The following is a 25844-nucleotide window of genomic DNA, read 5'->3' as shown; positions in this document are numbered from 1 at the left end:
GGCACTGCTGGGGAGCGCAGCACTTCATTTTGGAACTGACACCATGGGGGCATAGCTGAGATGAGCTGTACTGCCTTGGCCTAAAGCACCCCAGTCCCTATGGCACAGCCAATTAGTCCCACTGCTGAAATCCAGCTGGAACCTGCACAGAAACTTCCCTCCTCAAATTACATTTGGGAACGTAGTGCTGATGTGAGAACCTCCCACAGGCAACCTACAGGCACCAGGAGTGCTGCTGAAGGTGAGCAAGCCCTGCTGTGCAGCACTCCCAATGGCCTTGATCCCCAGACAGGCACTGCTAGGAGCAGACACCCACAGAGCATGGGTTCAGTGCATCACTCCAGGCAGGGGAGCACAGCTCAGTGCTTCTCAGTGTCCCACTCTCTCTGGGCCATTCTCCTCCACACACCCACACCTGCTGTTTGCACAGGTGCTCCCCAGACCTAGCCAAACAGGCACAGAAAGAGCCACAAATTGATTGAAAGGAGGAGAACTCCGCCCTCTGTTCTGAGGGAATCTGTGATTCTGGAGAACTTCTCGTGGTGGATAAGATAGCCATAAATAACTGTAATGGGGAAGAATCAAAGGGAGGCATTGCCATATCCTCAAGAGGATCAAAGAATGGCATAGGGACAACCAGGAAGGGGCCCACCAGGCAGATCCTGCCCTTGGTGAGCAAGTGGCTGTGGCTGGGCTGGCCCAGGTTCCCGCACCAGTCAAAGGGAAGGTTTGCTGGCACACAGGTACAAGGAAACTCCCTCATCTCACTGCCAATAAATTGCTCACTGCCATATAATGATGGGATGAGTAAAAATCTTGGAGCCTTCAAGGAGCCATCCTGGACACTTTCCTCCCACAGTCGCTGTGATTTCACACTTGCCTGCAGAGGGAGACGGTTCCCCCTTATTAGCCAAATTTTGTTGACACAGTTTGGTGCCATCACCTTCCCAGACTGGAAAAACCAGCCGAGGAGCTGACGTGGTCGCTGTGGGCTGAGGACAGGCTCTCCTGTTGGGATGCTGACAAGGAAGGCACACCAGGACCCTCCTGCGTACGAAGCACTGGGACTGATCAGCAGTACCTTATGAGCTGCTTGCAAATCCTGCTGTGCTCCTTCACACCTGCCTGTCCCCAGCCCAGAGTCTGACCCTGGAAAACACATTCATTTGCAGTCCCAAGGTGCGTGCAAGTGAGGCCTGTTGGACTCGCAGGGCCACCTATCCCAACACAGAGCAGGATCCCTATACGGCTGGATGAACTCAAAAAGCCTCAAAAGTGTTTTCCCTGTGCCTCCCTGCCCATAGAGCTCTGGCAGGAGTTTGTGGGCAAAGGTGAGACTGCCAGCACTCCAGCTGGGCTCCCTGTGAACCAGCAGCAGTGGGTGAAGGCAGCAAAGGGCTCAGCTTTGGGAAAGTACTGAGTGATGTCCTACTTCTCCTCGAGGGGGAAAAAATGGGGGGAGGATTTGTTGCCTGTTTGGTGCCCCTGTGTATGGCAGAGTAGGGCACACAGCAGCCAAGAAGCACCATATCCAGAGAGGAGGAACCAGGGCTGCCTGACGGGCAGAGCTCACCCCATCCATTTCCCAGCACAGGTTTTGGCCCTACCTGTCTATGTGACAGGCTGCTCATTATTCGTAATTGAACTTAAATAATAACCAGCTGAAAGCAGTGTTGTACTTTCCCTCTGTATTCAACACTGAAAGATTAATGTGGAGAAATCCAAACAGAGAAAGCTGTGCCTTTAGCAGGAACACAGAATAGTTAGGGAAGTTAGGAATAAAGCTGGAAAGCTAGAGGAGTCCTCATCTTTGACAGATAAATCCAAATACCTGCAGAGAACCACCCTGTTACTCAAAGAACAACTCCTGGCCATTTCTGAATTCGTATGCTGCTCTCCTTGGGGATGACTCTCTGGGGTACATTCTGAACAGCCACTACCTGCTCATGAGGTCCTTGTGCAGGGGTTTGTGCTTTACTTCATTAAAAGTAGCTTTCTCACTGAATTGTTGAAATGTCTTTTCATATGTGTATTTTAACTCCCTGGCTGAACATGCTTCCTGTCTCTGCTGCACGTTTGGAAGTGAGAGTAGTCATGAAGAGCTTAAGGACATCACTGGTAGCAGACAACACGCTGGTGGTGCCGTACTTTTATTTTACTGCCTTGAATCTCTTTCTGAATTTGCGAGCAGCAAGAAGGCAGCATTGCTAGCAAGTTGGAAAATGGTCTTCAGGCTTTTGTAAAACTGCACAGTCTCCTTGGGCCATAAAATTCTCCCTACTCTTTCACTTCCAAGCAAAACAAGGTGCAATTCTCCAGCCCCCACCAGGCCCTGGTGCCCCTGTTGATGACAACAAAGCCACCACAGGGCAGCGTGCAGCCACATTGCAGAATTGGCACCAATATATTTCCCCCCCAAAAAAACACCAACCTTGAAATTTAAACTTGGAGGCAAAAAGGTGCCACGTAGCCAGTGGTTCCACCACACATGCACACTCGCCTATTTGTTATAGCAGCTCATCTTGCTCTCTTATCCCCCACTGGGAACAATTGCATTCTATGTCCTAATAACAAAGCCAAATAGGGCTTGCTCTGTAGCAGCCCAGCAGGTCACCAAGCCCATGACTGCCTGCAGCCAGCCTTGGGTACCCCAGGAGCTGCCAGAAATTTCAGGAAGAACAGCAGCAGCTTAGGGCCACAACCTGTTTTCACTCACCCGAGACAGGAATGGTGTCTGAAACCTCTACTACAGCCCTGCTGCATGCTGAGAGCTGGGGAGGGAAGGCAGCACTGCCAAGCATCAGAGAAGCACCGAGTCAGAGCTGGGCACTGCCCCAACCCTGGGCATCCCAGGAGCCCAGCCAAACCACTGCTTCGCTAGGTTACACACTGTGCTGCACCTCAGCTGGAATGAGAAACACACACAGAAACAAACAGGGGCAAAGCCTGGAAATGCCAGCAAGGGCAGACGTGGCAGTGAGGTTACTCTCCAGCTTGCGGCAGCTCTGCAGAGCCCTCAGCGTAGGGCATCACCAGCAGGGCTGTGAGCCAGCGCCGTGGGAAGGTTGTGCAACTGCACCCAGGTGTGGGTTTGCCTCAGAGCCCAGAGTGAGTAAAAACACATGGGTATCACTCCACACCACATCCCTGATGGGGACAAGAGCATGCCTGCTCACGTTGAAATGAGAGGGACATTTTCTTGAGAATGAGCAGAGGTCATTGCTTCTACGAACAGCCTGTGCATGGCCTATTGCCTGTGTGCAGCTCCCCGAGCTACTGGCTGATCTTCCTGTGGCCCCAGGCACGCACGTCTGCTCCAAATTCTTCTTTTCCTACAGGATTAGAGGTTCCACAGTCATGGATGTGTTACAGGTGGAGCAGAGTAGGCAGTACGAGAGCTGTGGGAAGGCCGAGATGAGCTGCTGCCAGCGATCAGTAGGGGCCCAGAGGTACATGGAGGAGTGGCAGTGGTGACAAAAAGGGAAAAAACAAGGTTCAGAGACTCGCGTTAAACCAAGACTGGAGCACTGCTACGTGGAGGAAAGAACATAACTTTATTAAAAAAAATAATAATTTAGCTCAAACACAAAGAAGATTGCCAAGGGTTGAAAGAAGCAGGAAGAACGATATTTACCCACAGAACTTTAAACAGACCGATTTCATTCTCTTTTGAACAATACTTCCAGCGCCCCTCCCTGCCCACAGCTCTGCTCAGGTCCTCACCTGAATGAAGGAATCCTGGCTCTCGGGGCTCCTAGTAACAAGCCAGAGGAGAAACAGAACCAGCCTAAAACCAAATGCTATTCCTACCTCCAGAGTTACCACAGAGATGCAGAAAGAGAGAAGAGCAACACCAGCATTTAAACCAACACGCAATAAGAAGGGAACAGCTCACGCTCCTCCCTAGAAAGTCTCCCTACCCATGCCCCACTCCCAGCATCCTGGCCAAGTACTTCCACCCATGCCTGAATTCACATCCCCGCCCACCGGTGCAGTACACAGAGGTGTGCACATCGGCCTTCGCAATAGTCCTCCCTCCCCCCGGCTCTTCTCATCCAGACCCGCTCATCTCTCGCCTCTCGCTATGCCTGCGTGCCGTACATTTCTTGGCATGGCAGCAGCTCGTTTCACACTGAAGGGATGTGCCCTAGAACGCTCTGAGCCCTATTGCAATTTCTTCTGTTCTGTGAAGTGGCCTTTCACACAATTGCCATTCTGATAGATAGGGCTGGCCGCTTTCCTCCTGCACCACACCACAGACTTGTAGAGGACAAATCCCACGCTGGCCAGGCACAGTAGGAGGAGAGCCAAGATGTCCAGGCAGAAGTACTCGTACAAGGAGAGGTCGTAGACAGCGGGGCGGAGGTATGGTGCCCCATCATGACGGAGGATGTACTCCAGCCAGTACACTGTCCTGTTGAGAGCGTGCATCGGTGTGTCCAGGTGCAGGGCAGAGATGAGTTTAGCTGCTTTTCTGTAGCTGCAAGGGAAGAAGACAGGAAATTATTGTTCTGACAGGGGCTTCAGAGCTGAGAAGTGGCCTGATCCATCCAGAGGTGCCTTCAATGAGCAGGTGTTTCCTTGGGCCAGAGGCACATTTCCTCCACGATTTTTCTTTGTATCTGCTGTGAAAGCCACTCTGATGGCACAGAGCACGTTGCATGTTAGCAAGTCTACCTCAGTTCAAGTTCTTCAGTAGAGGGGCTGCTCAGTGGCTGCAGGCAGATCACTGGTATCTGAGGGCAGCCTGTGCCAGTATACCTCATCCAGCACCAGTCACATCTGGGACTGGCCAAATCTTTCAGCCTGCCAACTGCTAACACCCTTGCTACTTACTCTGAGGTCAGTAGTAGGGGCTGCTAACAGCTGATTTAAAAAAAAAAAAAATAATAAAGCTCTTGGATAGCACTTTAACCACTATTTGCTTCCGTCATATTAGGCAGTGGGTGCACTGTGTCACAGTGCCATAGCAAATCTCAGAAAGGCACCAGCCCTTGCACACAATCAGCACCAAGGATGAGCTCGATTCACCTGAACACCTTACCTGGGGTCAGTGATAACCGTGACAACAGCTTGGTAAAGCTCCTCTTCTGTCACACTTTTCCAGTCCATGAGGATACCCATGCCCTTCGCCTGCACTCTGGTCATGATGTCAAACTGATCCCCATAGAATGGGAACCCCACCACTGGCACACCGTGATAAATGGCCTCAAATATTCCATTCATCCCACAGTGGCTGACAAAAGCTTTCACATTGGGATGGCCTGCAAGCAGAGAAGCAGCAGCAGGTCAGTGCCTTCTTCACCAAAACAGGGCTATCGGTGGCTTCTTCAAGGCACGCATTTTGCATGTGATCAGTGAAAGCCAAACATGCTGAGCAGAGAGATTGAACATTAATCTTGGCAGCCCAAAACTTGCTGGACACAGTCAAGAGGATACAGCTTCAAAACAGGTGTTAGATGAAGATCATGTTACTTACGGATGATACATGCAACAAGTGAGAGATTTTGACCCATACAGGTGATGTTTTTCTTGTACATCTTTGCTGTAGTTTGGACTAAACTCCAGGGATGTTGCTAGCGGCATACACGTACACACGCACATACTCACACACACACTCACACACATACACCTTGCCTTACCTAGCAGGTCATTTTGGGGCAGCCACTCCATCATCAGTGTGTTCTCACCCGGGTTTCTTGGCTTCTGTCCGAAATATCTGTAGAGTGAAGTCAAGAACAAGATGGGAAAAGAGACGCATGCAATTACAAACTCAATCAGATCAAGAGAGGGAAAGGAAACTGTGATTTTCATCCAACTCAAGTTAAAAGGAATCCCTTGCCCTCCTCACCTCCACACCACCCGCTGTGGGAGGCGGGCAAACGCACCAGCCATCTTCTCCACCAGGTCAGTGGGAAGAGCTCGGATCCCAATGCCAAAGGAGACGACAACAACACCTGCATCTGCTGCTTCCACCCAGAGACGCAGATCCTGTGGGTAAAACACACACAGATGCCTTGAAATCTTGTTGGAGAAAGGCCCTCTCCCCTGCTGCCTCTGCCAGCAGAGAACAGCCTATGGAAAAAATGAAGCCAAATCCATCTCTTTTTAACTGGGGGAAGCAAGGAAACTAGGAGACATCAGCCAGTACAACTGCTGCAAAGCAGATGAAACATTCTCCTACATGCTGAGCTGGGCATCTCTCACTATGGATTCTGTCTGCTTTCAAGTTCCCCATGTATCAGCTCACCATCAGAAGCATTTTAGTGAAGTTTCTCAAAATGTCTTTGAATATGATACTTTCTTGAAACAAACAAACAAACAACACATTGTTTAAGAACATGAAGGGTAAAAAGAACACAAAAACTCACCCTGTTTTTGTGAAGGAGAAAATAGGGCGATTAAACCAGAATATTTTACTAGCAGTACCTAAAATGTTGAGTATCACAGGTATATAGGAGTTACAAAGCAGATTTTAGTGTTACTCTATGGGGATATTTGCCCTTTCTCAGGTACTTTGGGGACTTGAGCCTTTCTTTGCAGAAGAGTCCTAAACGCCACTAGCAGCCAAGAATCACAATTAATTCAAAAAGGGGTTTTGGTTTCTCACTTCTCTTGAATCCCATGTTTCCTTTTGAGCAACACAACTACTAGAATTGTTAAGGAAGAGGAAGTACAAGCTTGGCTTTGCTGGATAGCACTTCAGTGACTCACGAGGCAGAGAACTGCACTGCTCATTATAGTCAGGCCTACACATCTGGCTTTCAGAGATAGCATTAAAGTTGCTAAGGGAAGTTTGGTTGACCACCAAAGATTCTTAACTCTCAAATACGTATCTATATTCCACTGTGCCCTAATTAAAGGAACTTTCTACCATGATGTTTCAGATGAGGAAATAAATCCTTTAATTACATAACTCAGCTTCTGCAGAGATGGGAAATTCCTTAAGCTACACCTAGATCTACCGAGGGCCTCTCGTCTGTTGCCATCCCATAACCTGAGCATCAACCTGCCCACCTGCCTGCCACCACCTACCAACTGGCTCCGGACTTATCTCCATCACTCTTCCCTTGGGTGCCCCGGGCTCTGGAAGCCATGAAGTATATGAGTAATGCCACAGCAAACAACTCCCTTCTTTATAAGGCAGGCGTGTATGCGTCCAGATTGGACCAAGCTAATGTTTTGCAAGATCTGCAGGGCAGTCACTCTCTGACACAGATTTTGGAGCATCCTACATGAATTGCATTACCTGCACGATGTGTCACACTGGAAAGGGTAATGTGCAGCCATACTTATCTCGAGGACTTCTGATTCAAAGCACCTAATCTCACTTCCTCCTTTTAACTCCAAAAAGGGAATCCAGTGTCACAACTAAAGCTGCCATCAGAGATCTTCCCAGGCATTTAATCAGGTGAAACTTGAATTTTATCTCTATTTCAGTCTATCAGTTGGGACAGCAGGACAACCCAACTGCCTCAGTGCTATTATCCAAGCCTATTTCCCCACACTGTTTGTAAAAGTGGAAAGCAATGAGCGGAATGGGAGACAGGTCCTTCTCCATTCCAATGCTGTCTTCATTTGGAGGCTTGTCGTTCTTAATTTGTTACTGGGGATAGAGAGGTACAGATCAGGGAAAGCCTCTGGGATGCCTGGGGAGTTTCCCTCAGGGCTGGTACTTATGAAAGAGGGAACAATACGTCTTGGTTTTGTATACTTTGGAACTCCACAGTGAATTTGATAAAAAATAAACACAGCTCTCCCCTATTTGTTCTTAAGGCTACATGCTTGTAGGCAGAAATACCTTGTGAGAAACTGGATTAAGGAAGAAATTCTGGATTAATTTAAGGCAGTGATGAAGCAGCAAAGACTGATTGTTCTTCCTACTTCCTCTTAAAATGTAGGAACAATTTACTTGTGAACTACTCCCAGAGACAATACTGCCATTACAGGACACATTGTTTTTACACTGATAAGATAGATGACTCCTACTTCAGGGTAGACAACTCAGTACCCTTCCTGCAGACCCACACTCCTCAGTGCTCCCAATCTCCTTAATGCATGCTGGCACCAAAACAGCCTCACAGCACTTACGTAGCTCTACAGAAGATTTGCACCACGTATCTCCCCAAGTTAGTAGGCAACCATGGCTCAAAGCTTTCCTGCACTTACCACTGGAAGAGGCTTTGCAGGCTCAGCAAGGATGCCTCCTGTGAAAATGACATGGGGCAGTGTTGGCCGGGGAAAGTCCAGCACCACATCATTACAGAGGAAGAAGAGGCTCGATCCATGGACAAGGTCTAGCATGGATATCTTGGGCTCCACCCCATGCTTCTCCATGAGATGTTCAAACTTGGGCAGGATGACCAGCTTTGTAGCCACACGAGTGATCACGTAGACTAGGAGATTCCAAGTCCTACCAAAGAAGCTCATCCTGTCAGTCATCAGGGAGTTGAATTCGGGGACATAGGCAATGGGGGAAGTGGCACCAATCTCTGCTGGAAACCAGAAACCAGTGGAGATCACAGCATATTTGACACCGAGGATATGAGCCAGGATAAAGCCACACATCTCATTGGGATCCACCAGCAGCAGGTCAAAGTGCTCATGCCGCAGTTTCTGTAGCAGGGTAGAGTTTCCCAGCACGAGGTCACAGTTTTCCAGGTACTTCTCCAAAAAGGAGAACATCTCCAGAGAGGTCATCTTCCCTTGGAAGACGCGCTTTATCTTCTCCTGCATCCATGCATCTGCGCTCTGCATGCTGAAGATGCCCCAGTACCTCTGCACGCGGAAGGCAGGCAGGTGGGCTTCTACATCCCGAGCCTCATGGAGCAGCAGCACGGGGTCATGGCCCCGCTCAGTCAGTGCCTCTGCCACGCGCATGAAGACTCGCAAGTGGCTGTCAAAGACGATGGTGGGCATGATCAGCACCTTGGCACAGCAGCACGGCTCCAGGCTGAATGCAGCCACTACAAAGAGAAGAGCAGCAGGGCACGGTAATACCTTCATCTTCTTCACTGCAAGGAGAGACATGTGCCATTTATATAGTATAAAAAACTCGGACGCACACTTGGACAATAACTTGGACAACTGGGCCTGCAGCTACAATCCAGAAGCTCCTAAGGTGGGAGAGGGGAGCAGCGAGGAGTTCACTAGAGGGAGGAGAAAGGAAAGAAAGCACAAATAAAACCAACAAAAATGTCAGAAATTCAGAGCCTCTTTTCTGTGCCCAAGAACAGGTGGGCAGAGAAGAGCAATCAGAGGAACCCTGCTGGGTCACAGCACCAGCTGGGGCACCTGCAACTCCATCCCTGTTCATCACTACAGGATCAGCATATTTCTGCCTGCCGAGACTTTGGTGGCCATGCACGCTCTCCAGGAGGCCTGCAAAGCCCAGCCAGGCAGCACACTCTGCCTTTATCACTGCAAACCACCATGCTTGGTGCAGAAAGGGTAGGAGAGAGCCCACACCTCAGCGGGACTGAGGTAGAAACCTCAACCTCAAGAATACAGGAGGGGACTGGGTGGAGAGCTGCCACCTCCCCAGTAATGGATCAGCTGTGGGAGATCAATGGAAAAGGCTGGAAAGGTGAAGCAGGTGCTGGAATATCCACACTTTGGGAAAGAGCAACCCCTGAAAGCAGTCCCAGAGACAACGTGCAACACCCAGGGCACACTGACGCCCCTTAGTCACACTCCTACAGCTGTCACCCCATTCCCAGTTTAGTGAAACACGCAGCGTTTCTCTTGTGTAAGGGGTGTTGCTACATCACTGGAAGCAAATGCGCCTCACCCACACCTCATATTATTTTGGGAGAAGAATTACATGATAATTATTTGGGAACAGTCTGAAGCAGAGCCATGTCCTAAGGACCCAGTTCAGACTTGCTGAGAAGGGGGTGGGGAAGGAGTTACAGTGGGAACAACTGTAAGTGGATGTAGGACACACACACTAAGCCTCAAAGGGGCTACAGGGATGTGGTGAAGCAGGATAGGAACCAAGAGAAGCACCATAAGAAAAGCATCCCATCCCTCTGCTAGCAGGAGCAGGCTGGCCAAAGCCAGCAGCACAGCTGCAGGCTCTGGGGCACTTCTCTGCACAGCCTGTGCCCTGAGAGGCACCTGTAGGCACTGGTGCAGCCCAGCCCTCTGGCTGCATGAGCACAACTCCCACAGCCACCGCTGGACTGAGATCAAATGGTCTTCAACAAGAAACCACCGAACTGTGGGGCACTGGAGTGCAATCCTGCTGGGGGTGGATTCTCTGCTTCTGTGGTGTGGAAGTGTTGGGTTAGGGACTGAATACTGTGAGAAATAACAACGAAAGGAAAGGGAAAGGTTTGTGAGGAGGCAAAATACACTCTTCTCTTTGCATGACAGATGCTCAGCAAAATCACACAAACTGCACAGTTATCACTAAGAACCCAGGATGCATCCATTCGGGCTGAGATCAGCTCTGTGCGCTATGTTTGACAGGGAAGGACTTCAACATAATGGAATCTGTTACGTATCAGTGTAACTGAAGCAACCAACAGCCACAGCTCTAAAGACAGATGATTCTTTTTTGGGTGCTTTGTATTGGGCTGAAGCACTAAAACCTTCAGCAGCAAGCAGTCCAGGTAGATGCCCACAAAGAAAGGGTGACGAGCGAATACCCCATAACGAGAAAGCTGTGCTGTACACTTCTCCTTTCCCCTCCATTATTTTGTATTGCCTGGTTCCTGCCGAGGAGTGGGAAACCCAAATGCACAGGGCTCCATTATTTCCTCCTCTGCTTTCTAGTCTCCACTTCAGTCTTGCCCACAGTATGAAGAAGTATTTTTCCCTGTAAACTTCTCAGGAATTAACAAAGCACCAACAGGCATCTTCACCTGAGTGCTCTAAACTACTAGAAAAGGAAATCAAAGTTTGCCTCATCTGCTGGGCGTAATCCAAAGAAAACAGCACTATCTGCCACCACCAGGCTGATGGCAGCCACTCAGTTGTGGCTAATGGATGGAAACACAAGTCCCATGCAGGCAGGTGGCTAAGAGCAGCACAGCTGCTGCAGGACAGCATTGTGTTACCAGTGGGAGCTACCCTAGGGAATTTCTGGTGAAAACCTAGAAGACACAGTGCTGAATAAAGCTTTATCTTGTTTTGTTGTTTTTATAATGCTGTTCACCTGCAGAATAAGCAGTGTGCAAAGGGTCTGCTCAGGGCAATGAACCTTCCTGGCATTTCCCATTTAACATTTTCACAGCAGCCACAAAAAGTTCAAAGAGTGAGCAAAGCCCACATCTCCCAGAGATCAGAGGGAGAATCACACCAGCAGCCAAGCTAACAGAGCAACCAATGCCTTGCACCACTTCCACACGACAGCATCAGAAGCTCATCCTCTTCTATTTTGGATGGAGTGATGCAGTCCTGAATCAGGTCAGAACTTTTAGGATCTGGGGCCATTTCCAACAGCGTTCCTGGGTCATCGAGGTGGTACAAAGGAAGCTGTGCAGGCATGGCAGGAATCTGTGAGCCAGCAGCATGTTGGCAGCCTGTAGCTCACAGCAGGGAACCTCAGCACCAAACAGAACAGATGATCCTTAATAACCAGGAGGACAAATTAAACTCTGTGTGTCAGTTTATCAGGGCATCTGAAAACACATAGCTCCAAGAATTCAGACTAGCCGGTGGTGCCTAGCAGCACACCTTTGCTTTCCCTCTGACCGTACACTAACCCTGTCCATGGGAAGGGATAGGTTCTCCCACTCCATGTGCACAGACTTCCCAGGTGCCTCCTGTCAGGGTTGGAGCCGCTCCGTAGCACTGCGTGCTTCACCAGCAGGCTTGTAGGAAGGCTCCTCTCTTGTTTGCAACATGGTTGCAAGACCAGAAGCAGCTGAGATGAGGTTCTTTGAGAGCATCAGGGACAGCCAGCCAGAGCAGTTCCCAAATATTCACGTGAGCCACAGATCTTATGAGCACACATAACAGCTCGGTGCACGCTTTGGGCTAAAAGAGGGTTGTAGGATGCTCAGGTTGAACAGGTTCCCAAGATTGTAGAGGGAAGCAGAGGGCCAGAGAGCAGAGAGCTTCAGAGGAGAGGTCAGAGGAATGGGAGGGTGAGAGCCTTCCCAGCACTGCTCTGTCATTTTGGCTCCTTGCTGTGAAGGAACACCACATTAAAAGGAAGAAGTCATTAAGCATCCCAGGAGGTTGTGCAACCTGTGTAGGAAGCACCTGGGATTGATAAAGCCCTGCCAGACGAGTCAGGCCACGTTTAGCAGAATTACAGAGGCACAGAAGCTGGAGATAAGACTCATCTTCTGTAAAATCATTGATGCCTTTACGTTTAAAAACAAAAACAACAACAAAAAAAAACTAACAAGAACAAAACACATCAAAAAAAGCACACACAAAAAGCCTACTTGGCTCTGAGGACACAGCAGGAGTGGAATGGAACCTTGCCGAGCTGCCATCAACAAGGTCTGGACTGGAGAAGGAGGAAGGAGGGAAGGGAAGGTGCCCCTGAGATGCGGTCCCCGGGAGGAAGATGCAGTAAGTGGCACTGAGGCTCAAGCGTCAACGTATCCGGGCTCCGATCCGCACAGCGAGGCAGGCGCCCAGCCCGCGCCCTCCAGCAGGCGGAGGCGCTCCCGCAGCTCCTCATCCCTCCCACCGCCAGCGGAGCGCTCGGACACCCACGACGCGGCGCCGCCCCCGAGGCTCTCCTCATGCAGCCCCCCCGGCTCGGCACCCACCTGCACAGAGCCGCGGCCCGAGCGCCACGGCGAAGGTAAGGGAGCGGCCGGCGCCCGCCCGCCTTCCCCTTTCATGCCGGCCGGCGGAGGGCGAGGGCGGGGCGGCCCCGGGGCTGCTCCGATCCGCCACGCCCCGGCCCCGCCAGGTTGGGCGGGAGGAGCGCCGCGGGTGGGCAGAGCCGGCGTGCGGGGAGGGGGCACGCGGGGCCGGGAGCCCTCTTCGGGCTGGCGGCTGTGCGGCAGGGCTCCCGTACCGGCACCGCACGTCCCAGGGGAGACCGTCCTGTCTGTCCTGTTCCACGTTAATCGCGGCTCCGCCGAAGCTGAAACGCCTCGCGGGAAGCGGGCTAATCCGGGGACGGCGGCAGAGCTGTGATGTAGGCTGAGCCTGCCCTGCAGCTCCAGAAGCAGTCTCTCCTTAGTAGTGCCACAAAGCGCTGCTCAGTCGGTGCTCCAGCGGGGCCTGTGACACTCTGCGTGTGCTGCTGAGACCGCGGGCAGCGTTACACCGCCTCCTCCTACAGCACGTTCGAGATGGAGGGCCGTGGTTACGGACTGACTGACGGATGCATTAATCACAGCGTGCCCACCAGCGCGGCACTTCTGCTCTCCCGACCTTCCCTGGAGGTGCAGCACGAGGGGAAAACCAGCACTGCAGCACAAGACCTCTAGCAGGCCCTGGTCTTCAGGGCGTTCCCTTACCCTGCGCAGGCTGTCACAGAGCAGGAAGGCATCAAAGGGAGCACAAATTACACCTTTAATAGGTATCCACGTTTTCCAGTTGCGCCTATTGTTTCTTACTCCCACAGGTTCGAGCTACCTAACTTACATATGGCTAAACACCATAAGGTTAATCTGGCAGCAGCACTGGAGGAAAGCTGATGCAAGGGGTCTCAAGAAGTCTCAACTTCTTGACAGTAAATAACCTTCTATCTTACGTCTTCTCCAAGCTTGCTGCAGCAGCACCCCTTAGCCAGCTGCACAGGCACCAGTCTCTTCTGCAAGCCCGTTGCATCCAGCTGAACACCCAAGTCCAGCCATCAAGAAATGGGTGCAAACAGATGCAGTCAGCCTTAATGCTGCAGCTTTGAGATACAGCACCCAACCCCTCCCACATCCCACCCACACCAAATGCACACAGATTACAAAGGCAGCAATCTTTATTTTCGGAGACACTTGAGTGCCCACACATAAAATACTCCAAGCACAAGTTTTTAAAAAGTGTCTTTCAGCAGTTACAAAGTGAGAGTTCAAACAGAAGAGGGCAAATGACAAACTAAAATGATAAACTATAAGCAAGGTTTTGTTCGCATCCCTAGCACAGGTAAAAACTCTTCCCACTTTCCTTCGGCCTCCAATGTTGAATGCTGTGTGATATCTGTGCCCTGCCCCCCCAGCCCCTCTGCATGGTTGCCTAGGATCCAGCAACCGGCCCAGTTGTGCAAGCCCAAGGGGAAGTCCTGAAAAGGCTCATGGAAACAGGTTGCAGCATTAGCACATGGGGTTGGCTCATCGGTTGCAAGCAATGCTGAATTATGAGACACTGCTTTGCACACAACTGTGTCTTCCTGCGGCAGGGCATGGAAACAGCCTCTGAGGAGCAGCAGTGTCACAGCATGGGGGCAAGACAATCTCACAGCCCACTGCCTCTTTTTCCTCAGATGTCCTACACTGTTCAACCCATACCGGCTATGTGCTCAGCATACTGCTCCATAGGCTAAAATTAGCTTAATCCACCTAATGGAGGGAAAGGAAGATATCTCAACAGCAACAAGCCTTCAGACCATCTCAGTTGCTTATAAAATCTCACTTCCTGCTGCAATTACTGAACTTGAGACTCCACTCACACTACACAACTTGTGGTGCAACACAGCACCAAACTATATGCAATAAGGGAAACTGGCATTTTCCTTCTGTAGAGGGATTTCACAAGTAGAAAAAAGCTGAAAGAGCAAGTGATTTAACCCAAGGCAATTTAAGGCATTAATGTTACATTCATCTCATCTATGATCGATCTGTGTGGCACATTACTGAGTAAGCACAAACTAGCACATTATATACTCAGAGAGAACAGAGTGGTGCCATGCTGCAGTCAAAGCTTCTTTGAAAAACAAACAAACAAACTGATATCACAGAAAAAAGCAGAGCTGGGTTAAAAAAGCTAAAAATAAACAAAAACCTCACTTTCTCCTCTTCTTTAAGCATTCCCGCTGAGCCAAAGACACTTCTTCCAACATGACAGCAGAAACTGTTGACTGTATGGAGGTGATCTCCACTCCCTGGCTACATTCCAAATGTAAACCTTACCAAAAGTGCCACAGTAATACAGTAAAGACCTTGGCCAACTTGCAACTCCAACCCATGTGATTCCTCAGCTACTGAGATGAATTTACTCTCCTTCTTTAACTACTCTGGCCAGTACCCTCAATAGGAATTGAGGGAAGAAGAAGGTAAGAGTTTATTGCAATACAAAGCAATGAAAAAATAAAAACCTGGACACACTGCAACTGTGAATTTGAAATGTCCAATATGGGTGGAGATTACAGCCACAAGATTCAAATGGGTCATTGCTCTTCATGTAACCAGCCAAAGGCAAGTCACAGTACTTGCAGCTTCACAGGTATCCAAGTTAAACTAGCCGAAAAAGAAACAGTGGGTTAAGTTAGAGGGAAATAAATTCTCCCTTTTACTAGATGACAGGAAACTAGAACAAAACAACAAAAATTACTGTAAGTCTTTTAAAATAAGACTAGGAAATTTAAGTCTTGGAGGTCACCCTAGTGGTGTTTCACACCAGTTCAAGGATGGTTTCATATGAGGGGCCTAAATCAATATTAGATAGAAATGAAGGAGGGAATCGTCCAACCACTCTCCCACACCCCCATACTGAAGATGCCTGCCCACAGGGGACTGTGGAAGGTTGCATTCCAGGACGGTTTCATGTCCATAAAATCCATGTGCCCATCCAAGTGACTCTGGTGAGCAGACGATTCACAAATTTTCAAGGAAACATTCTCATTCACTTTCAAACTTGACTGAATTTACTTGGGTTGATATAGTGCCCCCACAGTAGCTGCCTCGTTTTTTCTTAGTCTTCTCATGGCGAAAAGATTTGCCCTTAGTGAATTTCAGGATATTGTTAGCCTTCTCGCCCCAGTCACCAGCTGCTCCTTTCTGTAAGGGATGAACAGGGAGAGGAAGAAGGAACTCGTATCAATATTGAAGATAGTTGAAGTGACACTTTGCCCTTCATCGTGCCCAGTAAGTGCCAGTACAGAAATACTAGAGCTGAAAATACTCTTGTGCACTCCTCCAGCCAGTGCTTGTGCACAAGTGTTCATGCACCTCCTAACAGCACCTCCTGGTGGAAGAAGTTCCCTCCACATGACTGCTCAAAAATCTGGAGACCTATATTCGCACAGGTCAAGTGTTCCCCCTCTGTGCACCACCTAACCATACCTTTGCATCAAAGGAGTTATCAGCAACACGGGCATCCACCTCAATTTCTTCTTCTCTTACACGTCGGAAAGGAGAAGCTGCCTGTTAAAAAAAAAAAAAAAAAAAGACACACTAAGCACATATTAGCACATATCTTCCCTTCAGGAAAACCTCCTTCCCTCTCTGTCCCTGTATGGGTCACCTAAAACCTTAACAATTTCTCAGATTCATTACATTTTCCATTCTTCAGATCAGGTAGCACAAAGATGCTACTGTGCAAGCACATCCAATCAGCCTTTGCCAGAATAACGTTATGTGTATTAACTAGGGTTCTCCAGACAAAATTCAATGCATGAGGAAGGAGCAAAAACATAAGTAATTCCTATGGCTCAAGCCTGAAGAAAAAAGAAATACCACAAAAGAACCCTATTATTTTAGCATGCAAAGATGCCTCTCCTGCCAATCAGCAGCCTGCTCTCACTCACCCGTTTCACTTTTGGAACTGTATGTGGTGTTTTAGATTTGTTCTTTGCCTTTTTATTGTCTGGTGTCTCTGACTCCTGAACAACTCCTCTCTTCTGTTTCTTCTCTACTATGCCTGTTAGAAATAGAGTAGTAAAACTTCAAGTAACTGCAATGTGGGAAAAGACAATGGCCAAAATGTAGTCTTGAGACACATCAATCTCTACATTATCCCACCAAAAAAAGAAAAACCAACAAAAAACCAACAGCCAAAAACCAGACACCAATAGCTACCCTGAGAAGCAAGGATTTTGCCATCCTATCTATCTAAATGGGTGAACATAAATTTTATGTAACTGAGTACCTCTACATTAATGATTCAGTGAATTTGAGAAAGTTCGGTCAGTTAAAATCTGCCAATTCTTGGGAGTTGCACAGTACATACTTGAGCACATGTCCACTTCATTGTAAACGTTTTCCCTCCTGTCTATACAAAACCGAGATTGTGCACTGGGGCTACACCTGTGGTGACCCATTCACAACAGAGACTGAGGTCCCCCAGCAGTCTGCATTATTAGTGTTACTAATAACTAACAAATGCACAGACAGCAACTAACAACAACTGTACAGAAGCGAGTTTCATGTCATCATAAATTCCACTGCCAGGAGATACACAATGTAGACAAAAAGGAACAGTAAATGAAAAAATGGTTCCTTCCTTCTCTGTACTGCACCAGATAATATAACACGACACAGAAAGTGGACTGAAAATCATTTAAGAAAGGCTCCCACGGATATTTAGGTCTGTAACATATTGACTGACAGTCCCACTTCCCAGACTGTAGGCAATACCTCCATTTGCTTTTCCTTTCTCCTCTTCAGAACTGCTTTCACTGCTGCTACTGCTGTCACCAGCTGGCTTAGACTTCTGGTTCTTGGCTGCTGGTGTGGATGCTTTTGCTTTCTCCGTGGAGGCAGCAGTCTGAGAAGTGTTTTGTGCCCGTTTCCCAGAATTTTTGGGCTTCTCATCCTCTTCGCTGGAACTATCAGAAGAGCTACTACTGCTAGATGCAGCTGCTTTCTTCCCTACAGTTGCTTTCGCTGCCCCTGTAGATTTGCTGACTGGTTTCACTGCTGGCTTCTTTTCTTCCTCACTGCTTGAACTCTCAGAGTCAGAACTGCTTGCTTTGGGCACTGGGGCTGGTTTGGACACTGGCTTACTTGTTTTGCCAGCTAATTTAGCTGGAGGGGCTTTCTTCTTCTCCTCCTCAGAGCTGCTGGAGCTGCTATCTGAATCAGAGCTACTTTGTGCTTTCTTTGCAGTAGCTTGTGGCTTCTTTGCTGCAGGGGTTGCTGTTTTAGCTGCAGGCTTCACGGGCATCTTCTTGTGAGAGCTATCAGAATCTAGAAACAAGAATTCAAGACTCAGCCCTATTCCTTCAACATGAAGTTAACAAACTCAGTGCTGTCACAGTACACTTCTTTAATTGATTGAAACAATACTGCAGTGGGCAATCCCTATCCAACTGCAACCTCACACCCTGGTTGGAAACACAGATTTCACAAGTACAACACGCATACAATATTTTTTTTTTCCTCTTATCCCAGTACCTGAGCTGTCTGAGGAGGAGCTGGAGTCCTTCTTTGCTTGTCCAGGCTTGGCAGCTGCTTTTGCTGGTTTTGAAGCACTTTTTATCACAGGTTGTTTAGCTGAGAGCTTATTCCCTACCTTCTTCTCATCTTCAGAGCTGGAATCTGAACAAAAGAAGTACATTTCTTCATTTAATAACCTTGGGGTACAGGTTACTTTAGTAATGACACGTACATATCTCATGAGAAAGTAAACAGTGACTTTGGTTGTGGCTATATGTGGAACTACAGATAATTTGAAATAAGCAGCATCTGATGAACGCTTCCTAAGTGGGCAGGGGACAGCATTCATCTTTGTACCTATCTTCCTTCTTAGGAAAAGTGAACACAAATAGAAATTTAAGCTATTTATTAATGCATGCACAAAAAAGCAGATAAATATTTGCTAAATAGGATTTATATGTTAAATATATATTATTATGTATAATTTATAGTAATAGTAAGGGACTGGAGAAGAAATTACAAATATCACCAAAAACAAACTCAAGGAGAAGAAACATTAAGAAAATAAGCAATAAAGATTAAACAGCAGGCAAGAAATTAAGAAGGGAGAAACTGTGAAGAGGCAATAGGATAGGAGCTCAGTATTCTGTGTCAAATGTGCTTAGCAACATTCCACTACTGAGATCGGAGATTTCTGTGCACAATTACACCTGTCTGACAGTAACCTGGAATACTATGCCTGATCTATTCCAACACTTCTGAACACTTTCTTCACAACTGTAAACAAATCACTGTTCATTTCTGAAAAACTAGAGAAGAAAAACAGAAAACACAGATCTCCTGACACTTGTTAAAGGATCACACAACCTAGTGCTAACTGTCTGCAGACAGACAGGCTGCTAACACCCACAACCCTACTGTAGCATTAGAAATGTTGAGACAAACAAATCAGGAGACCTTTAAACAGGAGGAGAAAAACATGGTATACTGGACTGCATTAAAAAGCAACTTTAGAATTTATGGTTAGAATTAAGCTTGGTATGGTGGCAGTAGGTTTTTCTTTTATATCTTACTTTCAAAACTTCTCCCAAAGCCCATAACAGGGTAACAGAAAGTGAAAAGCTTAAGATATGGACACAAGATTAACCATGAACCTTCCTGGAGAAACACGATGCCTCCACCCTTCCCACCTGGCAACATGGTCTCCCTGGTGTGCCTCATGATCAGGACGTGCTCTGCACAGCAGGCTCTTTCTCAATTTCACAACTTGTGGAGACTGCAAAACTTTTAAGCTCATATACTAAAGGTTTTTCACAGATACACCACGGCAAACCACCTTAGCCAACAAAAACATCAGCAGAAAACAAAATGATTTCTTGAATTACCCGAGTCACTGTCTGAACTGGATGCAGCCTTCTTTGCATTCACAGCTTTGTTTTTTGGGGTAACGCTTGTTTTAGCTACTGCTGCTTTGCCTGCAAGAGCAAGTCTAAAATTAATACAGGTCATATCTACACAAAATCTCTGTATTGAGGTTCAAATCTTTCAAATCAAACAGAAAGCTCCCTGTTCAGTATACTAGTAATTCAGCCAGCACTCTAGAAGCCAAGCAAGAACCTGGCCAGTTCCAGCAGTAGGCCTGACTCATCCTCATGAAACAAGATCCCTATGACTTTTCAAACCTACATGTGTAAATAACCCAACCTGCACAGTCATATACAGAGCTTATGCACTGTGTTCTATGAGATAGCTTCAAATTACTCAGAAATTTCCAGAGAAGCAAATAGTAACACAGACCTGTCATATGCCTTTTCCATGGAATCCAAAAGACTGCCATAACACTGACTACACCACGTAACAATTCTTCTGAAGCCTCCTGCTCACAACATACCCGTTCCTCCCTTTGGAGGCATCTGTTCTTCCTCATCACTACTGTCTGAAGAGTCACTGCTGTCAGCCTTTTTCACTGGAGCCTTGGCAAGAACTTTCTTTGTCTGCACAGCTTGAGGTGGTGGTACAGCACTGTACTGACCTGCAGAGAAACAGCATTCAGATGCCCATATGATAACAGAAGCAGCATATCTAAGATGTTATAGTTAGAATAAATCACTTCTGCTTCTTGGTTCCATTTACTCCTCTCCTTGATGTACAAAGACATCAGCATGTAATTTGAAATGTTACACTTACTCCACTGCTACCCACTGCTTCTACTATAAGTTTAGTTACCATCTTAGGGAATACTAAGAGCACTGTACTGTATTAAACGGAGACTCATTTAGTCCATCAGCTGGACCACAATTTAACAGCCCTGGATACTTTAGGGAAAAATTAAAACAATTTAAAAACTGCAGTTACAGGATAACCAAATTACAGGCAAATTAATTCCCAAATCCTGACAGACAGGAAACCTTTAAGGGCCTTAAAAGGCCATCTGAACAGTGGATATGCAGACAAGTAAGCCAAGTCAATCACCCCCACTTTCCATCCTCTGCAGAGAGAAGGTCTGAATTTTAAGCTTAACCCCTAAAGCACACATCAAATAAGCTGCTCTGTTTCTGGTTCACGAAACCAGCAGCACTTAGAAGTTTGCGTGCAGCAAAATTTGCCTTTGGCTGTCAGCTGTTAAATCCTGCCATCCTACAAGAAGTACTCTCCCACATAGAAGCAATGGTATTTAGCATTTACCAGACTTCGGCTTTTTTTTTGCAGGTGGCTTTTCATCATCTGAACTGTCAGAAGAGTCTTCACTACTTGAACTTTCCTTGGCAGGTTTGGTTTTCCCTGGACACGACTGGGTGGCTACAGGTTTGGGCACAGATTTCTTGGGAACAGCCTTAACACAAGAAGGAAAGAAATACACATTAAAAAAAAAAAAAACCACATAGTTGGGTGGACAATTGGATGCAAATCTCTAACTACATGTCTCACTTAAGAGGCAGCAAATTTTGAACATAAAGGAAGAAAGTTAATGAAGATCCTCACATGCAAATTCTAGGAAACACGTGAGTATCACGTCACGGTCACTCTGCTGTTATTTTCTGCTGCATAAATCCTTAACGGAGAGCTAATCCGGCTGAAGAGCACAGGTAGCTAAGCACAGAGAATTCATGCAAAAACGAACTACAATATGGTTAAAATGTAAGGAGACATTTTCCTGTAGAAGTAGCAGAGGAAAGTCAGGGCATGGACAGGACGTGTTAGGTCATGTTCTGTTAAGAATGTTACACAGAGCGCGGTGAGGACATGGCACAGACTGCCCAAAGAAGCTGTGGGGATACCCCACCCCTGATGGCCAGGTTGGATGGGATCCTGGCAGACTGGCCCAAGTTATGAGGCTTGGAGCTCAATGATCCTTAGGGTCCCTTCAAACCTGAGATATTCTATAATTCTATGGCATAATCCCACCATTAAAAAAAAAAAAAAAAAGGCTGTTTAAGAGCCATAAATACTTTACTCAGATTCCATGCAGTATGTGCCCTACTCTTATCTCTTTCACAGTCTTTGAAAGACAGAGATACATCCAGTCTTACTACATTACTATAGCATTTAAAAACTCCTTTAAAGTCCAATTTACCTTTTTCGGCGCAGCCTTTTTCTCATCAGAATCTTCACTGCTGCTGCTGCTGCTTGGTGCTTTCCCATTGACCACTTTGGTGGTTGCCTGAGCAGCTTTATTTCCTTTTGGGACAAGTGAAAAGCAATACTAGAAAATACACTCTGAGAAATGAGGAGTCATTACGTTCAGCATAAAGTATCATAAAGAGAAAAACACAGGAAAAGATAATAAGGAACCATTACGATAAGTACTGTAAGTTTTCTATTCTTACTCTTCTTCGAGCTTAGGGATGGTTTTCAGTAAGATGTCCACTCTAACTTATTAATACTTCCATGACCGAAGACTAAATATTGTTAACTTTCTCCAGCTCTGCACTTTACGGGAAGACATTGATAAAAGCACAAGATAAGCAACTAATGTTGCTGATTGCAGCTATTTATGCAAATAATACAGCCTTTATGACTTGATGTTTCATTTACGACTTGATGTTTCATTTACAATCAGTTCTACGCATGCTCCATGTTGGAAGTAGACTGCTTGAGAATAAAAATGGCAGAGACAGTAGATTTGCAGACTATGTTAACAGATATGCCTCACTCCTCTAGCTTTTTGTGCACACAGACTCACAATATGCAATAAAGGAGATACCTGCTTTAGGTGTCGCTGGTTTTGGTGGCTGTTTCTTTGGTGCTTCTTCATCTGAGCTGCTTGAGTCAGAGCTGGAGCTCTCTGCTTTCTTCTTAGGCTGGATTTTGGTTACAGCTGCCTTCACTGCAGGTTTTGTGCCTTTCTAAATGAAATAAAGAAAACTGAGTAGCCCTTGTAGCAAGGAAAAGAGGCTAATAAGTGGTACACGTACAGGAAGTTTAAACAGCTGGAAACCTCACAGCCTAACAGCTGGTGTTTGAAAATCTCTGAATAATCGTTTTGCTTCCAGTTTTGCTCTGTGAAGCCTCACAGAAACACACAGGATATGTTCTTTAATCTTCAGTCTCCAGTTCTTTCCCTTCAAAAGAAGGGCGATCTGAGACTAACACTGAGTTCTCTTCTTTCTGGGGATCAGACAAATTCAAAGACTGAAAACATTGATGAGGCAACCCTGGTTTGCCTCTTCAAGTGTGATACTGTTTTTCCTGCCTTTGCTTCTCAAGACCATGGCAATAGTGAAAAAGGAAAAGAGAAAATTCTCTATTTATACATGTGTATAAGCTGTAAATAATCTTTCTCTCCTCCCCCTCCCCCCCAAGAAAAAGAAAGGAGCAAGCACTGAGAGCCTTGGGAAAAGAGCCATGAGCAGACATGGATGTGAAACAAATAGCTGTTAGACATGAAATGAATTTTTCAGAGGATCCATCTAAGCAGTACACTGTCCATTGCAGAAACATCTTATTACATCTTAGTACATTGTATCTCCAGAAGTCCAGGTTCTTTGCAGTTCATGAAAAGCAAGCTCACTTTCAGTGAGAATTCTGGTTGGTCAAATTTGCTATCACTCATCATTATCTAGCATATAGTAAAGAGGCTAAAAAGGAAGGCTGACCTTTGCTGGCTTCTTCTCCTCCTCCTCTGAGTCTGAATCATCACTAGAGTCCTCGCTGCTGCTCTTTGCCTTCTTGACTGGAGGAACTGCTTTTGTCTTTGTTACAGCTGTTGCTTTAGCTGCAAGTAAGGGAAAAAATACATTGGCCAGCTAATTCACACTTCCCACATACATATATCCTGTATTAGTATTATATCATGTTAAAATGATCTATTAAAGTCAGTAAACTATGCCTGAAGATTGTAACACTGACCCAGGCTTCTGTTTGCAATACACAGAACAGTACAAGAATCCAAAACAGTTCTAGATTCATTCATCCCTTATTACTCACATATTTAAGAGCAGACTTATCAGCAACAACATCCCACATAAGAAGCACTCCCCCAAACTGAGAAAACATTGAAATTGTTGTCAGTGCTTCAACAGCTTCAACAATAAACCACTGCAGACTTCCAAAGGGAACCACCGTAACGTTTTGCTACAGATTTTAACTTATACCTGGATAATGAGCTCATGCTCACTGGGAATGAAAATGTATCACAAACAGAAATGGGAAGCACAGGCAGTAGAGCTGCCAGGAAGAAGATTGAGAGATTGAGTGAATACTCAGTAAGTTTGCAGATGACACCAAGCTGGGAGGAAGTGCTGATCTGCCTGAGGGTAGGAAGGCCCTACAGACTGATCTGGATAGGTTGGATCAATGTGTTGAGGCCAGCTCTATGATCTTCAACACAACCAAGCAACAGGAGCTGAGCACTGACTGCAAGAACCCTATACATCACTACAGGTTTGGGGCAGAGTGGCTGACAAGTTGCATGGAGGAAAAAGATCTGGGGGTATTGGCTGACACTTGGCTGAAGCACCAACGGCATCCTAACTCATATCAGAAAGTGTAGTCATCAGGACTAGAGAGATCTCTCAGGAAAAAGCGATGATAGAATGAGAGAAAATGGCTTCAAATTGTGCCAGGGGAGTTCAGGTTGGATATTAAGAAAAACTTCTTTGAAAGAGTGGCAGTGCACCAGCACAGACTGCCCAGGGTGCGTTCAAGAAACATGGAGCTGTGGCACTGAGGGACGAGGTTAGTGGACACGGTGGGGGTGGGTCGATGGAACAGATGATCTCAGGGTCTTTCCCAAACTTTACGATTGTACAGCTCTAAGACCAGAACGCGAGCCTGCTTCCTGACAGCAGCAGAATCACTTCACCTGAGCCACAGGCACCACGCCGTATCCAGAGCAGGGTCAGGTTCCCAACCCAACGCGGCCCCTTTCCCCCCTCACCTGGCTTCTTGGCAGGCGGGGCCGCCGCCTCCTCCTCCTCCTCGCTGGAGCTCTCACTGCTGCTCGAGGCAGCCGTCCGCTTTGCCTGAGGCCCGTTGGGCACGAGCTTCCTTTTCCTAGCGGCAGGAGACCTGCAGGAAGACAGACGGTCGGAGCTCTGGGGAACAGCCCCTAGCAAAACGCCCCCCACGCCCCCGGGCAGCACTCACTTCACCCAGTAGCTGAAGATGTCCAGCAGCGAGGCGGCGTTGGGGTCCTGCTCCTTCTGCGGGGACACGTGGACACGCGTTAGCCGCAAGCGCAGTCGCACGCTCCACACCACGCTCCCCTCCCCTCACCCGCCCCAGCCCCGCTCACCGCCGCGGCCTCCTTGGCAAAGGCGCGCGCGGCGCCCTCGAAGCGGTTCTCGCGCAGAAAGGCGAGCACGAAGGGGAAGAGGTCGCTGGGCACCGCTCGCCGCTCCGCCATGCTGCGCCGCCACGTGCCGCCTGCACGCACGCGCACCGACGCGATGACGTAACGACGTACGTACGTGCGTGCGGCCGAAAGCCCGCGCGGCGCCTCCGTTGCGGTCTGAGGTGAGGGTACGGCGCCATGTTGGAGAGGGGCGGAAATGTGCGCATAGCGGTGACGGATTGAAGATTCAGTGCGGTTAAATTCGCTTTGTCCCTTTTCTTCCACAGATCAGTCCCCTCCAATCGTAATCTGTTGAAAAGGGAGAGCAGGAAGTGCAGGCTACTCTGTGAGGGAACGTCCTGCCAGTCAGATGCAAGGCCGCGCGCTGGCGGTAGGGGCACCCGCAGCGCCGGGAGACGTCACATGTGAAGCAGATTCAGCATCTTCCTAGGAAACGTTCGGAGCACAAGGAGATGAGGCTAAAATAAGTGCACCACTAGGCCCAAGGGAACTACTTATAAAGGGGAACTAGAGAAGGGACTAGACGTAGAAATAAGGTTACCTACAGTAGGTATGTAGAGGTTTGAGGGTTGTGCAGGAGGTAAGGTGGAAGATAAGGTTTGAAAAAGATATGTGTAATAACCAAACAAACAAGCCTCTAAGCGTATATTGAATGCCAAGACTAGAGCTTAAAGTGAGCTCTGGGACTTCAGGAGTAAAGGGTGTGAGGTGGAAGTCACAGGTGGGGCTGATCAGAACAGCTGTGGCCTGTTAGTGTGCTCTGGGGCTCTGATAAGACATTTCATTCAGCTGCTGTATAGTGCTGTGGCTTTAAATTAGCT

The 25844-nt window shown here is 47.6% G+C and overlaps 2 protein-coding genes across 6 annotated transcripts; both read right to left on the bottom strand.

Annotated features, from left to right (window-relative positions):
• Positions 1-3535: 3535 nt before the first annotated feature.
• Positions 3536-12866, bottom strand: LOC100539821 (2-hydroxyacylsphingosine 1-beta-galactosyltransferase-like). Of its 3 annotated transcripts, none has more exons than XM_019617597.3 (6): positions 12735-12866; positions 8170-9014; positions 5852-5991; positions 5643-5719; positions 5045-5264; positions 3536-4480 (listed from the first exon to the last, which is right to left on the bottom strand). In XM_019617597.3, the coding sequence occupies exons 2-6, from the start codon at positions 9004-9006 to the stop codon at positions 4165-4167; spliced, it is 1590 nt and encodes a 529-aa protein (XP_019473142.1). In that variant the 5' UTR covers positions 9007-9014; positions 12735-12866; the 3' UTR covers positions 3536-4164. The 3 variants fall into 3 exon arrangements, with proteins under 3 accessions (XP_019473142.1, XP_085085985.1, XP_010712725.2); XM_085229859.1 differs by having other exon boundaries at positions 8170-9009; positions 12735-12850; XM_010714423.4 differs by lacking the exon at positions 12735-12866 and adding an exon at positions 12402-12671.
• Positions 12867-13876: 1010 nt separating this feature from the next.
• On the bottom strand, positions 13877-25123 carry NOLC1 (nucleolar and coiled-body phosphoprotein 1). 3 transcript variants are annotated; one of them, XM_003207956.5, is made up of 14 exons: positions 24964-25123; positions 24816-24871; positions 24607-24737; positions 23324-23442; positions 22432-22573; positions 21802-21905; positions 20913-21060; positions 20119-20259; positions 19613-19702; positions 18246-18389; positions 17487-18038; positions 16658-16770; positions 16194-16274; positions 13877-15908 (listed from the first exon to the last, which is right to left on the bottom strand). In XM_003207956.5, exons 1-14 carry the CDS (start codon positions 25072-25074, stop codon positions 15750-15752), a joined length of 2091 nt encoding a protein of 696 aa, XP_003208004.2. In that variant the 5' UTR covers positions 25075-25123; the 3' UTR covers positions 13877-15749. The 3 variants fall into 3 exon arrangements, with proteins under 3 accessions (XP_003208004.2, XP_031410281.2, XP_085085982.1); XM_031554421.2 differs by lacking the exon at positions 19613-19702; XM_085229856.1 differs by lacking the exon at positions 16658-16770 and having other exon boundaries at positions 15753-15908.
• Between the last annotated feature and the right edge of the window lie 721 nt (positions 25124-25844).

This window comes from Meleagris gallopavo, chromosome 8 (genome assembly GCF_905368555.1).
Source record: "Meleagris gallopavo chromosome 8, MGAL_WU_HG_1.1, whole genome shotgun sequence".
Lineage (NCBI taxonomy): Eukaryota > Metazoa > Chordata > Aves > Galliformes > Phasianidae > Meleagris > Meleagris gallopavo.
Note: the sequence above shows the minus strand (reverse complement) of the source record. Positions and strands in the feature narration are given on the sequence as shown.